Source organism: Crinia signifera, chromosome 7, assembly GCF_055691185.1.
Source record: "Crinia signifera chromosome 7, ASM5569118v1, whole genome shotgun sequence".
Classification (NCBI taxonomy): Eukaryota; Metazoa; Chordata; class Amphibia; order Anura; family Myobatrachidae; genus Crinia; species Crinia signifera.
Genome location: NC_139223.1, coordinates 105,197,758 through 105,211,221, shown reverse-complemented (window position 1 = coordinate 105,211,221; position 13,464 = coordinate 105,197,758). Strand labels below are relative to the sequence as shown.

Genomic DNA, 13,464 nt, shown 5'->3' with positions numbered 1-13,464 from the left:
ACAAGAGGGATAGCCAATTAAAGACGAGTTTTTCATGCAAATATTTTTTTTGCTCTATTCAATTAGTCAAATTATTTTCCATTTGGTGGGTGAAAAACACATAGAAGCAGCGAAGAGTTGGGGACCTACAGTATGTTCCTAAACAGGTGAAAAAAGTTACCCTGATCAGTTCTGGCATCTGGGTTTATTGGACAACCCTCAGGGATGTAACTGGCTGAAGTAAATTACAATGGCTGATGGGATACTGCTTTAAACTGACATACACATAGTTGGTGACTTCAAGCAGTTTTCTAAGCAATGGACCCTCAGTGTTCACCGGGAAAATCGCTGCCTCAGAAGAAACTGTCACTCTCTGCAGATATAAATCTCTTTCCAGCTCCGCACAGTGTGGGAAGAAAATAATCCAGAGCAGAGTGAAGGAAGAGACCAAGTTCCTGATTCAGCAGGGAGGGGAACTGTTTTTGGAGCCCTCCCCCTGTAAGCTGCTCCTACCAAGTGTTTCTTCTGCCTTCCAGTGTCTCCGCTCCAATGGGGACCACTTGAAAACGCCCAGCTGCACTGAGCTCCTGTCACAGGCTTCAACACCAATGGATTTCAGCCTGTAAACCCTTTTCAAGATGGTGGCCACCATCGCAGGGTGCCCGTCACCCATGATCCCCCCTAAGCAGGGAGCCGGCTAATGGGTTCCCCAGGGCCCAGGAGACAACCCTCAGGGATGTAACTGGACAACCTTTGTGAGGATGTCCAAGCGCTGCGCTGAGAGCTCACAGAGAGCTGACAGGACGCGCTTCTGTCAGCCTTTGCTGCGCTGTCAGTGTGAGGAAACTTCCCCTGGAAGCCTCACACTGCTTCCTGCACTAAACAGGAGAAATATAAATAAAACAAACAGACCCCTAGCTACCCTAAAACATGACTGCTTCAGTAGCCCTTTAGCATAGTACCCACTCCGGTGGGCACCTAAAAAAAACTGGAGAATGCTGGGATGCAGAAGGGAGGAGCCTGCCTGTCCCAAAGCTTTAGCATAGGTGCCTGGTTCCTTCGGACCCTCCTACATCCCATGGTTGAGCTGTGTCACCAGGATGGATGAAAGAGAAATACAGAGGACAGCAAGACAGAGCAACTAGGTTGTAATCTCTCCTAGCGGACAGTGACACCAAAACTAGATCAACTTCCAAGATAGGTATTTTAACTCCACCGATTCCAAAGGTTCAAAGATAGCCAATTTAAAGGAAAGAACCAAATCCCATGAAGCAGTAGGCAGAACAAATGGTGGTTGCAACCTAAATACCCTTTGAATGAAGGTTTTCAAATCTGCAAACAGCACCAGCCTCTTGGAAAAGAAGATAAAAAGGACCTGGACCTTTAAAGAGCCAAGATGCAAACAAGCAGCCACACCCACCTGAATAAAAAGGAGAAGACTATAGGTCTTAAAAGTAAGAGGTGAATATTCTCTACCTTTAAACCAGACAATATAAGCTGTCCAAGTACTATAGTAATGACAGAAGGTAACCTCCTTATTATAGGGATGACCACTCTTCTTTAGGAGGGCCTGCTTAACAACCATGACATCAAAAAAAGCCACTTCAAGCCTCAAAAGACTAAAGGTCTTCGTTGTAACAGATCCTCCTGCAGAGGAAGAGGCTATTATTCATCCACGAGACAGCCAGCGTAGACTCCAGTACGAAGTCCAGCAGGGCCAGTCTGGAGTTATCAAGAGTACCTTGAGTTGCTCTTGATTTGCTGGAGAAGAGGAGGCAACAGAGGAAACTCTCTTTCCTTGCAACAGGTGCTAAAAGTTCAACACCTAAGAGAAAGCCGTGGACATGGCATCGGAACGGATATGAGACCAACCACTTAGACAGGAGGTTGGGATTGCCTCGAAGTCTTATGCAGAGATGCACCAAAACCTGCCTGTTATGCAACACCAAACTTAACATCTCCTGTAGAGCAGTCACTTTGTCCTGCGAAATAATATCAACTGTTGCGCCATATCCATGACCATACCGAGAAAAAAAAAAAGTCTGAGTCAGATATAAGTGGATTTTTGGAAAATTGAGAATCCAGATGCGTCGAACGAAATTCATCTGTTATAGATATAAACCAGTATTCACAGTCTTTAGATGAACCATAAAAATTCCACAAAAAAAAAACTTGAAGCTAAAAATAAGAATCCAAGTACATACATGTAAACATCTGGTAGGTAAATGGTTATTTCCCCTTCTCACGTACAATCAATGTGCTTCGGTTGGTGGACCTTCACCACGTTAGATGCTTTTTTCTTAGATGTTTTATGGTTTATCTGGACTGTGAAAAACGTTTTTTTATCTTATACAAAATCCTTCCTTGTTGAAAGTGGTCTTTGCTTAAAAATATTTTTTATTTGATTACTAAAATAAATTTTGGACTTCAAAAGTGTTTTGCATATAAAAGTGAGGTTTCCTTCAGCCATTATCTGGTCATCCAAAGAAACAGCTATATGTTGGGAACCTCTAGCAGTAGCACCATTTTGATTGTGGTATATTTGATACCAAACCCTGAAAGAAAATGCTACGGGTGTTTCCACACTATATTTGTTGTGAGTAAGGTATGCCAACACCCCAGTCTGAACCCTTGACTACACGTTGAATGCAAATAAAAAAGAAACCTGGATACCCATTTTCTATTACACCCATATGTAAGCAGGGGCGGATCCAGGATAAAATGACAGGGGGGGCACCATGATAAAAGAGGGTTTAGGTGGGGGCGGGGCGGTGTTAGTGGTGCCAGTGTACATGCTAAGAGAGAGCGGCAGAGAGAGGGTGGTAATGGGATTAAAAATAGGCCTTGGCATTTAAAGTACACAGGCCCACCATGGCGACAAAAGTGAAGGCTGTAGTTGTGCATTCAATGGCCGCGATTTTTTTACCTGCGATGCCCACGATCAAAATCGTGGGCGCCGTGCCAGAAAAGGGTGTGTGGCCACTCAACAGGGGGCGTGTCCTTGAGTGCCAAAGAGACAGTAGAGCAGTGGTTCCCAAACTGTGTGCCAGAGCACTTGCAGGGGTGCCCTGGGATGGTGGTCCAGGAACATTTCATTTTATTTATGGTCAATGTAACAGGGAAAATCAGTGCTTGTGGCTTCCAATCATACAATATGTGAACAAACCGAAGTGAATCCTGTCCCTCACCACATAACTGGACCTAAGGATCACAAATAAACACAAATTATTTAATTTAATATATATTTGTTCAAAGAATTCAAAGAAACTTTTGGCCTAGGGGTGCCACGAAAAAAATTCTGATACTCCAGGGCGCCGTGATTCCAAAAAGTTTGGGAACCTCTGCAGTAGAGGTTAAAGTGAAGATAACTTACTTCTAGTTCCCAGAAGCGCATCTAAAAGGCCAATGACAAACTCTACACCACTGTTCTCACGACTCCCGGTGTAGCTTGCAGTGAAATGCATTGAGAATAGCAGAGTCCCACTAATAGTTAGCACATTTGTTCCTACTGTAGAAGATGGCCGCAGAGTCTGAGTGCACCACCGGGGCTGCTAGGCGTTAGTCTCCTAAACTAGCTAAGCCCCTGTCATGGCGCTGCAGACTGCTCAGGGGATCCCTAACGATCTTCTATAAATGCCTGGCATCCCGCTAGCCGGGAGCTAGGTAGTATACTCAAACTGTCTTAAACTGCCAGATGCAGTCAGGCTAGGGATCTGTGATGCGCGGCGAATGTAGCAGTGTTCAGAACTGCAAAAACTGTGGTCTTCCAGTCGTAGACCCCAAAGAAGACTGCAAGCAGGGCAGAGGAGTCTCCCTGGCAGCTCCAATGATGTGGACAAGCAAGGGCAGTCACTACCTGCCCTCCTCTTGCTGATCACTATCTAAATAACAAGCCTCTCAGAAGGAGCCTAGCAAAAAAGGCACCAGCTCCCAAAGGCACTAATCTAAGATTGGATTGGGCAGAGGTATAGAGGGGAGGAGCAGTCACACTATTTAAATTTCTTCAAGTGACAACCTATAAAGTATGTAAGTATGACTCCAGTGTCCCCTGCTGGATGAAGGAGAAATAAAGGTTACATATAATATATTTTAAATGTCACTGTAATTGATTAAATAATCTTTTTTTACCAATACCTGGACTAAAATATACTTAAACCGATAAATTTTCATTTACCAAGACACGATCAAAAGCTGATGGTGTTCCTCCTCGCTGTACATGTCCAAGAACAGTGATTCTGGTATCAAATCCCAAGCGTTCGACAACCAACTGTTTAAAATATAAGAGGTCATAGTATTACAACATTACATTTAAAATAAAATAAACAATACAACATAGTTTACTTAGTGACTGTTCATTTTAGCTCTGTTCATATCTTAGCATTAACACATAAATCTTTCATAATATGGCATTCCATGTTCGAAAGTAAAAAGATTTTTGTTAACCAATTACCACCAATTTATTATAGATCACTCACAGTTGCTTCTAATATCCTTATACTGCATATTACAATGTGTACTGTACATTATTATCTTTATCTAACTTGTCTAAATATCTTTCTCCATCACCCTGGCTTTCTCCACATATCTATTGTACATTAATGACACACTAAAAATATATATATATATATTTTTTTACATTGCCCAACAATATCTAAATTAAACTTCCTTATAATAAAATATCTATTTATAAAACATTTCTGATTAAATCAATTACTATCAATGTCAGTTTCTAGCATAGTACAGTAGGTTTGAAGCATCACGATTAAGCTTTTATTGAAGTGGTCTCTAAAATCAGCTGAAAGTTCCCATCCTTTCTCCATCATTTTAATCCCAACATCTGTAGTATAATGTTCTTACAATCTGTAAAGTGTTTTGAATGCTATGTGGCATTATACAGTAAATTAAATAATAATAAAAATAAAAACAACATTATTTGAGTTTTAAATTAATAATGGAGGAAGCTTAACCTGAACATCAAAATCAACAAAAGTAAGAGAGAACAAGAAACAATAAGAACAACCAAAACTGGAGGGATCACAGTGCCCTCCAAGATGGATTACATAAATAAATCCAATATCCTCATATATCCTCAAGTTTCCATCTGTCAAACCAGCACATACAACTTTGTGCCCAAAGTTAGCATTGTAAAGCCAAAAGATTGGAACTGCTTAAATTTGGCGAAAGTATTTACAGAGACCAGGACAACACCTGTAAAATTGCTCCTCGAAGGAACAATGGTGTAGAACAGGGCTGGGCAACACTGGCCCTCCACATGTTAATGAACTACACATCCCAGGAGGCTTTGCATTAGTTTTGTTATGTGGCCATGCTGAAACTGATGCAAGGCATGCTGGGATGTGTAGTTCATCAACATCTGGAGGGCCGGTGTTGCCCAGCCCTGGTGTAGAAGCACCAATCACACATGTTGCATGGTTGCAGAGGGAAGGCAGAATTGGCTCACCAGAAGGAAAATATGCCTAAAAAATAGTAGTAGTAATCCACTGAGCAACAGGACGCTTGGGAGAATCAGCAAAGACCAAATTACAAACAGTACAGTGCATTGCAAAGGTGTTACTAACTTGCACTAGATCCAAAATAAAGAGTACAGCCGTATATGAACAATGAACAAGGAAAGGTTGAAAGGACAATGTCTTGGTACAAATAAATCTGAAATGGTGTTGGTGGATGTTGGTAGAAGTTTCATGCGACTGGGTGCACTTTTTCAAGGATAATTTGTCTATAAGCAATTTGTGCTTTTATAGATAAAAAACTTTATTAATCAAAATGGAAGTTGAATCCCGGAAGTCATAAAAAAGAGGGAAGATGTTTCCATTCTTCAGTAAATTCTTTAAAATTTGTGAACTTTTATTCACTTAAAAATTGATAGGGAGAATATATTTTATAAAAGGTACCACTCGTATTAATAATTATAAAAAGGCATTTAATTCTATATCTATGGTTTAGACCTCTTGGCTCCAATGTTTTCATTTCATAGATCAATTTGGTCTCTGTTCGCCTCAGCTGTGTTACAAGATCTCCTCCGCGCCAGTTTTCTTTGACTTTCTGTATAACTGTGTAGAACTGTGCATTGGAGACCCGCTGGGTTTTTGTTGGGACTTTCCAGAAAGTGATTCGAGACACTGTGGGTTTTTAGGCCCTTTAATATGTCATATATGTGCTCTGCGAATCTAATTTTTACTTTTCGTTTTGTCTGTCCAAAATATATTGGAGTCCACACTGGCATTCCAATAAAAAGATGACTCCTTCTGTGTCGCAGGAAAGATGGTCTTTCATCTTGTATTTTTTGCCAGTTTGATTTGATTTAAAGCTGTTTGTTGGTTTTGTTGATTTTTGACTATTAGGATCAACACATCATTCCAATCTAACAGGGGTATAAGATATTGATGTTTTTAAAGTAACATTTGAAATACCATTAAACTTCAAAAAGAGCAGATGTTTTGCTTACATGAAACAAAGACAATGCTCTTGAAATTGATGTGTTTACATTTCGTACAATGGCACTGCAGAGAAAATTAACATTCTGCAAAGCCATGTACAGCTCTCTATAGATATATAATGTACAGCTATGAATGGACTTTAGTTATCTTGATCTGAGAGATGTAGTATGAGCTGACTCCCAGGTTTGGGTATTAGGGGTGATATTTAATAGGATGGGAGATTCAGAAAGTGAGAGATTTTGTGAGAAATCTCCAGTTTTTTTAAAGCGGCAATCATTTACACTGCAAAATAAAACTGATTTCGCAGTGTAAATGATTGCCGCTTTAAAAAAACTGGAGATTTTTCACAAAATCTCTCACTTTGAATCTCTCATCCTATTAAATCTCACCCCAGGTGTTTCCCTTATACAGTTGCAAGAAAATGTATGTGAATCCTTTGAAATTACCTGGATTTCTGCATAAATTTTTCATAAAATGTGTTCTGAACTTCATCTACGTCACAACAATAGCCACAGAGTTTGCGTAAACTAATACCACACAAACATTTATATGCTCTCATGTTTTTATTGAGCACACCATGTAAACATGCACAGTGCAGAGTGGACAAAGTATGTGAACACCTAGGCCAGGCATGTCCAAACTATGGCCCTCCAGCTGTTGTGAAACTACACATCCCAGCATGCCTTGCCATAGTTTTAGCATTACACAAAAGCAAACCTGTTGCAAGGCATCATGGGACTTGTAGTTTAACAACAGCTGGAGGGCCATAGTTTGAACATGCCTGACCTAGGCTATTGACTTCTACAAGAACTAATTGGAGTCAGGCAACCTGGAGTCCAGACAAAGAGATGAGATTGGAGGTGTTGGTTAAAGCTGCCCTGCCCTATAAAAAAAACACACTGGTTTTGAGTTTGCTATTCTCAAGAAGCATTGCCTGATGTGAACTATACCTCGCACAAATGAGCTCTCAGAAGACCTACGATTAAAATCTATCAAGACATTTAGCAGAAGAACTTAAGGCCACCTGTCCACCAATTGAGGCTCCACAGAAGATGGGTCATGCAAGGACAGGACAATGACCCAAAGCACAAAAGTAGAACCACAACGGATTGTCTTCAACAGAAGAAAATATGCATTTTGGAGTGGCCCAGTCGGAGTCCTGACTTGAATCCGATTGAGATAAAGTGGCATGACCTCAAGAGAGTGATTCATACCAGAATTCCCAGAATATAAAGTGGAATGGTCCAAAAAATTCCTCTTGACCGTTGTGCAGGTTTGATATGCAACTATAGGAATTTAGTTTTGGTTATTGCTGCCAAAGAAGGGTCAACCAGTTATTAAATCCAAGGGTTCACATACTTCGCCCACCATGTACTGTACTGTATTGTGAATGTTGACATGGTGTGTTCAATAAAAACATAAGAACATATAATTATTTGTGTGGTATTAGTTCAGTAGGTTTGTCTATTGTTGTGACTTAGATGAAGATCAGAACACATTTTATGACCAATTTATGCAGAAATACAGCTATTTATTTATTTCAAAGTGTTCACAAACTTTTTCTTGCAACTGTACTTTACATGTGAAGTCTTCATTAAAGAGAAGTCCTTTTTAGCTAAAGAAAGTTAATACACGAAGAAACTTACATCTTTAACATAATTAGAAGAAATTGGCTTCCCTTCACGATCAATTGCGCCTTCTGCAATTATAATAATGTTTAGCCTTGAACCACGACTTCGAGACTGAAAAAAAAAAGTATACTGTATGAGAACTTATTCTAAAAAATTAAAGAAAAGGTGAAATTGTTTTACATGCAGGTTTCAATGAAATATTAACTATTACATTTAAATGTTACATACAATGTAAACTGTAAGCATCATAATAGATAAATGTATCTCACTTCTTCAGCTTATCACATACAGTCATGTCAGACATTACCAACTTCTATGTTGCATACATGTGTTCCTCGACATTGTTACTGTGTACAGCAGCTTAAAATAGCACGCTTTGTTATAAAAACACACTTGTTCGCAGCAGCTCCCATTAAATTCAATGCATAGTGGGCCAGATGTATCAATCTTTAAAAAGTGACAAGGTGGAGAGTGATAAACAACCATTCAATCACCTACTAACTGTCATTTTTCAAACCCAGCCTGTAACATGGCAGGTAGGAGCTGATTTATCACTCTCCAAGTTAACACTTTTTAAAGCTTGATATATCTGTCGCAGTGTATGCTATGCGGAAGCTTAGCTAGGTCGCACATTGTATGCTAAAAGGAGAACCAACACAAGGACACATATGTTAGATGTTTGAACTATTCTAGAATTGTTGGCAGAATTCCTAACTGGTAATCCAACTTTCTACAATTACTGGAAGTCAATCATCCCTGGGTGAAAGTCACAGACTGATTGGGAGAGTATCTAAATGATGTAATTATGTTGTGTTGTTTGCTTGGTGTCTTACATTTTCAGCTTTTGTTTTATATATATGTGTGTGTGTGTCTTTGTACCCTTCATCCCAATATATAAAAAAAGACACCTATACTTGCCTCTCCAAGTCTTGAGCACATAACATCTGCCCAGTCCTCCTCAGGAGGGCACTCTGGAATAAAAAGCCAATCAGCTCCAGATGCTAATGCAGACACCAATGCTAGATACCTTATAACAAAGTAAAAGGAAAAAAAAAGGTACTTTAAATGGTCTGCTTCCCAGTCCTGTTGGTAAAATCAGCATGTACTGTATAAATTCTCAAAAGCTCAAAACATACATATTTTGATTGTTTCAGGCAAATAATAAAAGTGGTCTACGAATTACATGCTTCAAGTACTACTAAGTCATTATATCAACTTACTTTAACTCTCCTAAATTTCAATATGTTAACAACTTTCAATAGGTACTTTGGAAAGGTATTATTATGTCTAATATTTTGAGAAGTCACTACATATAATATGCATTTCATTTCTGTTCAGTTGTTTTGCAACATATTTTATTTTAGGTATCCCTTAGTAAGGGAAAATCTCCAAATAAATAAAAAAATAATGTTAATTGTAGAGATAAAAGATCACATGTCTACCAACCCATCACAACCCATGTAGACTGCAGCAGAACATCAGTGGTGTAGATCTCAGTCTAAGGGGCTTTCACACATAAGCATCTTATACCATTCTTATCACAATGCCCTGAATACTGCCAAACATTTAAATTAGTTCTTAACCCTCCATCACCCAACCCACCAGCTGAGAACTTGCTTCTTACTTCAAAGACAAAATTCATAAGATCCAAATGAAATTATGTGGCCTTCCTCAGTCAAAGACCTGCTTAATTCCTTACCTGAACCCTCTGGCACCTTCTCTACATTTGATCACACAGATGAAGAGGAAGATCAACACGCTTTTCATCATCATACTCTATCATCTCACCTCTTGATCCTATTTCCTCACAAATTAGTAAATCTCTGTCTCCTGTGCTTATCACTACATTAACAAAAATCTGTGATCTCTTGTTCTGCCTACAGGTATGTTTCCATTGCTGTTTATGTACGTACTGATTACTCCCATTCTAAAGAAACAAAATCATAACACCAACACAAACTATCATACTGTTTCTTAGCTCAGATTTGATCACGTATATATATGAAATCAAAGGTTCATGTGGCATAAACTAATTTTAAGCCCCTTGGCCTATTTCAACCCATTTAAAAGTAAGGTACTCTCTTCCAGAAGAAGTGGTGTCGGCAGCCACAATGAATACATTTAAATTAAGGTTGGATAAAAACTTATTGGATAAAAAATCCAGGAGTACAACCAACAATCATTTAGCCTAAAGTGGAATCGAATTAAAAAATGCAAAAAGGGGATGTAACATCTAGATAACACCCTCTAAGGTGTCCTATAAATGGTTGAACTTGATTGACATGTCTTCTTTTAACCTAAACTACTATGTTATGTTAACAGGAAGGCAATGGGACACCCCTGTGCACTCCTTGTCCAGCCACATCAGCATCTTCCCCTGCATTTTAGCCATATTGATCATCAACTTCTCATTCAATGTTAGCTGCTCCTGATGCTAAGGAACATCTATGATAGGTCCCCTGACACCGCATCAAGTCACGTCCCACGTGAGACTAACTTTAGGAAAGAGAGGGCTATTATCTGGGACCAGATCAGAGCATAGGCCGGGACAGGATACGGTGTTATATTTCACCATGTCAAAAGGTGGAGACTATAAAACCAAAAACTTGCATTGTTGAGTGGACAGACACTCAGCAATTTTGTTAAAGGGGCTGTAGAAAGTCCAAAGGGTAATTCATGAAATTCATACTGCTGGCAAAAGAAAGCAAATCTGAGGATTTGTTGGGTGATAGGAAAATGCAAGTATGCATCATGAATGCCTAGAAAAGCCATAAAATCAATGGAGCAGAGAGTTTCCGTGCAAATGTGGTTAAGTGTCTTGAGGTTAGTAATAGGCCTACGAAAGGAATAGCCTTTTGCCTTACCCTGTGGGTGAAAGGACCGAAAGAAGGACGTCCTAGGTTTTGAGTTGGCAACTGAAGGCAAAAAAGGCAGACTTAGAAGACGCGACAGTAGCCACAATCTTGTCAAACTTCATGCTGAACAGTATGTCTCCTGAGAAGGGTGTCAGGTCTGAGCTGACCTTGGTAAGCCTCAGGCATAGGGGTAGGAGTGAATGCAAACTGTGGAGCCCTCAGGGGATTCTTAGGCATGCAGTGTAGATGAAGAAAGGTCCGAAGGTGTGACCAAGACAACAGAGTAAAAGTTAACAAGGTATTCATTAAGCACGTCAGATGATAACAACGGCAGTTGGTAATAGTTTCAATAATTAGTATTTTCCAGGCAGGCAACCAATAAGACAGAGTCAATGGCATGAATTCAACACACTGAGGTGGAGATGAGGTTATAGTTGACAATAAGCAAAGTCCCAAATAAGAAACTATGAATGGGTTTAGATAGCAGAAGTGATGTACTGGAGAATACTAAATGTCCAGGACACTATGGCACCAATGTTGAACAAACTATCTATATAGGGAGCTTGAGTAGTTGAAGAAGAAATACCAGAGAATGCTGAAATGTTGAAGAATCAATGGTAGATAACCATCGACGTTGAAGTAGTGAAGAATTGAAGAGGACTGAACTACTTCGCAGAAACTATGGTTGGGAGCGAGGAGCTGGGGCAGCTGGCAGGGTAGGGTTCCTCTAGCAACCAGAGGAATATCCCCTCTGGCAGGGAGGGTAATGCAGAGAAGAAGGGCCCAAGGCACATGGTGGTGGTAGGGGATTCAATTATTAGGAACATTGATAGGGCAATTTGTTATCGGGACCGCGACAGTCTGTGGTCTCCTGGGTACGTTATATCGCAGACCGAGTGGACAGATTATTGGGAGGTGTCTAGTACTATTTTAACTGCAATTTAAAATAAAAGTTAATTCTTAGTACACTCAAATCCTCTACTTTACACTATAATTCTTATTTCTTACACACACATACAGTATGACCCGCACCAAATAATGTTTTGGGAATATATCCCTGTGGATGGATTTTTTTCAAAAAAGGAGAAACTTTTTATAAATATTGTTTCTCTTGGTTTTAGGGTGCTCTCAACTGATTTAGCGTTTGACTTGTTCAGAAAAAGAAGGAAAGAAATCAGTTTTCACTGGGATGCACTCCTCATCCACATTGTCCCATGGGACATAAAAATTAGTACATGTTCTTTATTGGTATGCAATTAAAGGTAAAAGGCCATCATTTATTATTCCATTTGGTCAATTTTATTAATTGTCTGGTGACCTGGTATAACGAGTCCCTGTGGCAGGGATATTGATAGCGAAGTATTAAAATAAAGTAATGAATATAGATAAGAAAAGAAAAATAAGAAGATTAAAATCTGTAAACTGTTGTTTTAATCAGGTTTGCTCTGATAGTTTGGTGATAACTATCAGTGGTATTGTACCAGTGAGTACTAGTGTGGTCAGGGGTATATATTCACTGAATGTGTGGGTTTATATGTATTCACAACTATTGTTGTTGCGAAAGGACACTGTTGCCTTCAGAAGTAATTATTCTACACTTGTAACACTAGCTACTATGCAATTCATGAGAACACTGCTATTTATTTCCCCGTCAAGAATATTGCGGCTACAGAAACGGGCTACAGTACATGTGTGCCTGCTGAGTCTGTATGAATATATAATTACCGCTATGACGGATTAATACTATAGTTTCCGCTACTGATGTGGAGATAGCATTGCCAATGTGCATGCAGGGTATCTGTATCAGACCATAAGGTGTGCTTTCATATATATGTGACTTTAAAACATTGATTGTGCTGGTATAGCTGGTTTTAAATATTGCGCTATTATGGCTTTGGTCCACCTATATTATTGCACCTTATAGCAAGCACTGTTTAGTGGTTATGCTTTGATGCATATATCGACAATGTGGGATGCCTGATTATGCACATTCACAGTATGTCATCTATTATATATGCATCTGCAGGCTAGCTGATAAAACAGATAAAGTAGTAAGTATAATCCAATAATCTCACCGTTTGGGAGTGTTCCCGCAGTGTTAATTGCGTGTATCTGCGTATACGCTCTGCATCTCACTCAAATACAGTATTTAATCATGGTAATGTTGTCTCCTATTCCATCAGAGATATTGCGGCCACAGAAGCAAGCTTAGTTAGTTAGTGCTGGCTTTCTCTGTGCGTTAAATTACCGCAATAACGGGTGGAGTAATTTACTGTAGTGTGCAGAGGGATTCCCGTTTATTCATACTGCAGGCGGTTTGACATACTACTCATGCATTTTTATAGATATTAGGCCACTCAAAAACACGCAGCTTCCAAACACTGATTTGTACTGATATAGCCAGTTCTGGGTGTCTGCAATTGAGTGGCTTAAGATAGCATATGCTCTGGTATCATGAAGCAGGCACTGTTATTTAGTTATGGCAGTAGTATACACGTGGATATTTAGGGTGCGTCCGTGTGTATCTTCATACCCAATTCT

General features: G+C 39.5%; 1 protein-coding gene across 1 annotated transcript in view; it reads right to left on the bottom strand.

Annotated features, from left to right (window-relative positions):
* The window catches only part of PFKL (phosphofructokinase, liver type), a 160,604-nt gene that overhangs the window by 117,975 nt on the left and 29,165 nt on the right, over positions 1-13,464 (bottom strand). The window contains exons 5-7 of the mRNA XM_083153592.1: positions 8,987-9,095; positions 8,084-8,179; positions 4,154-4,246 (exon numbers count right to left, since the gene is read on the bottom strand). Coding sequence (XP_083009718.1) covers positions 4,154-4,246; positions 8,084-8,179; positions 8,987-9,095 — 298 coding nt within the window. The remainder of the gene's footprint in view (positions 1-4,153; positions 4,247-8,083; positions 8,180-8,986; positions 9,096-13,464) is intronic.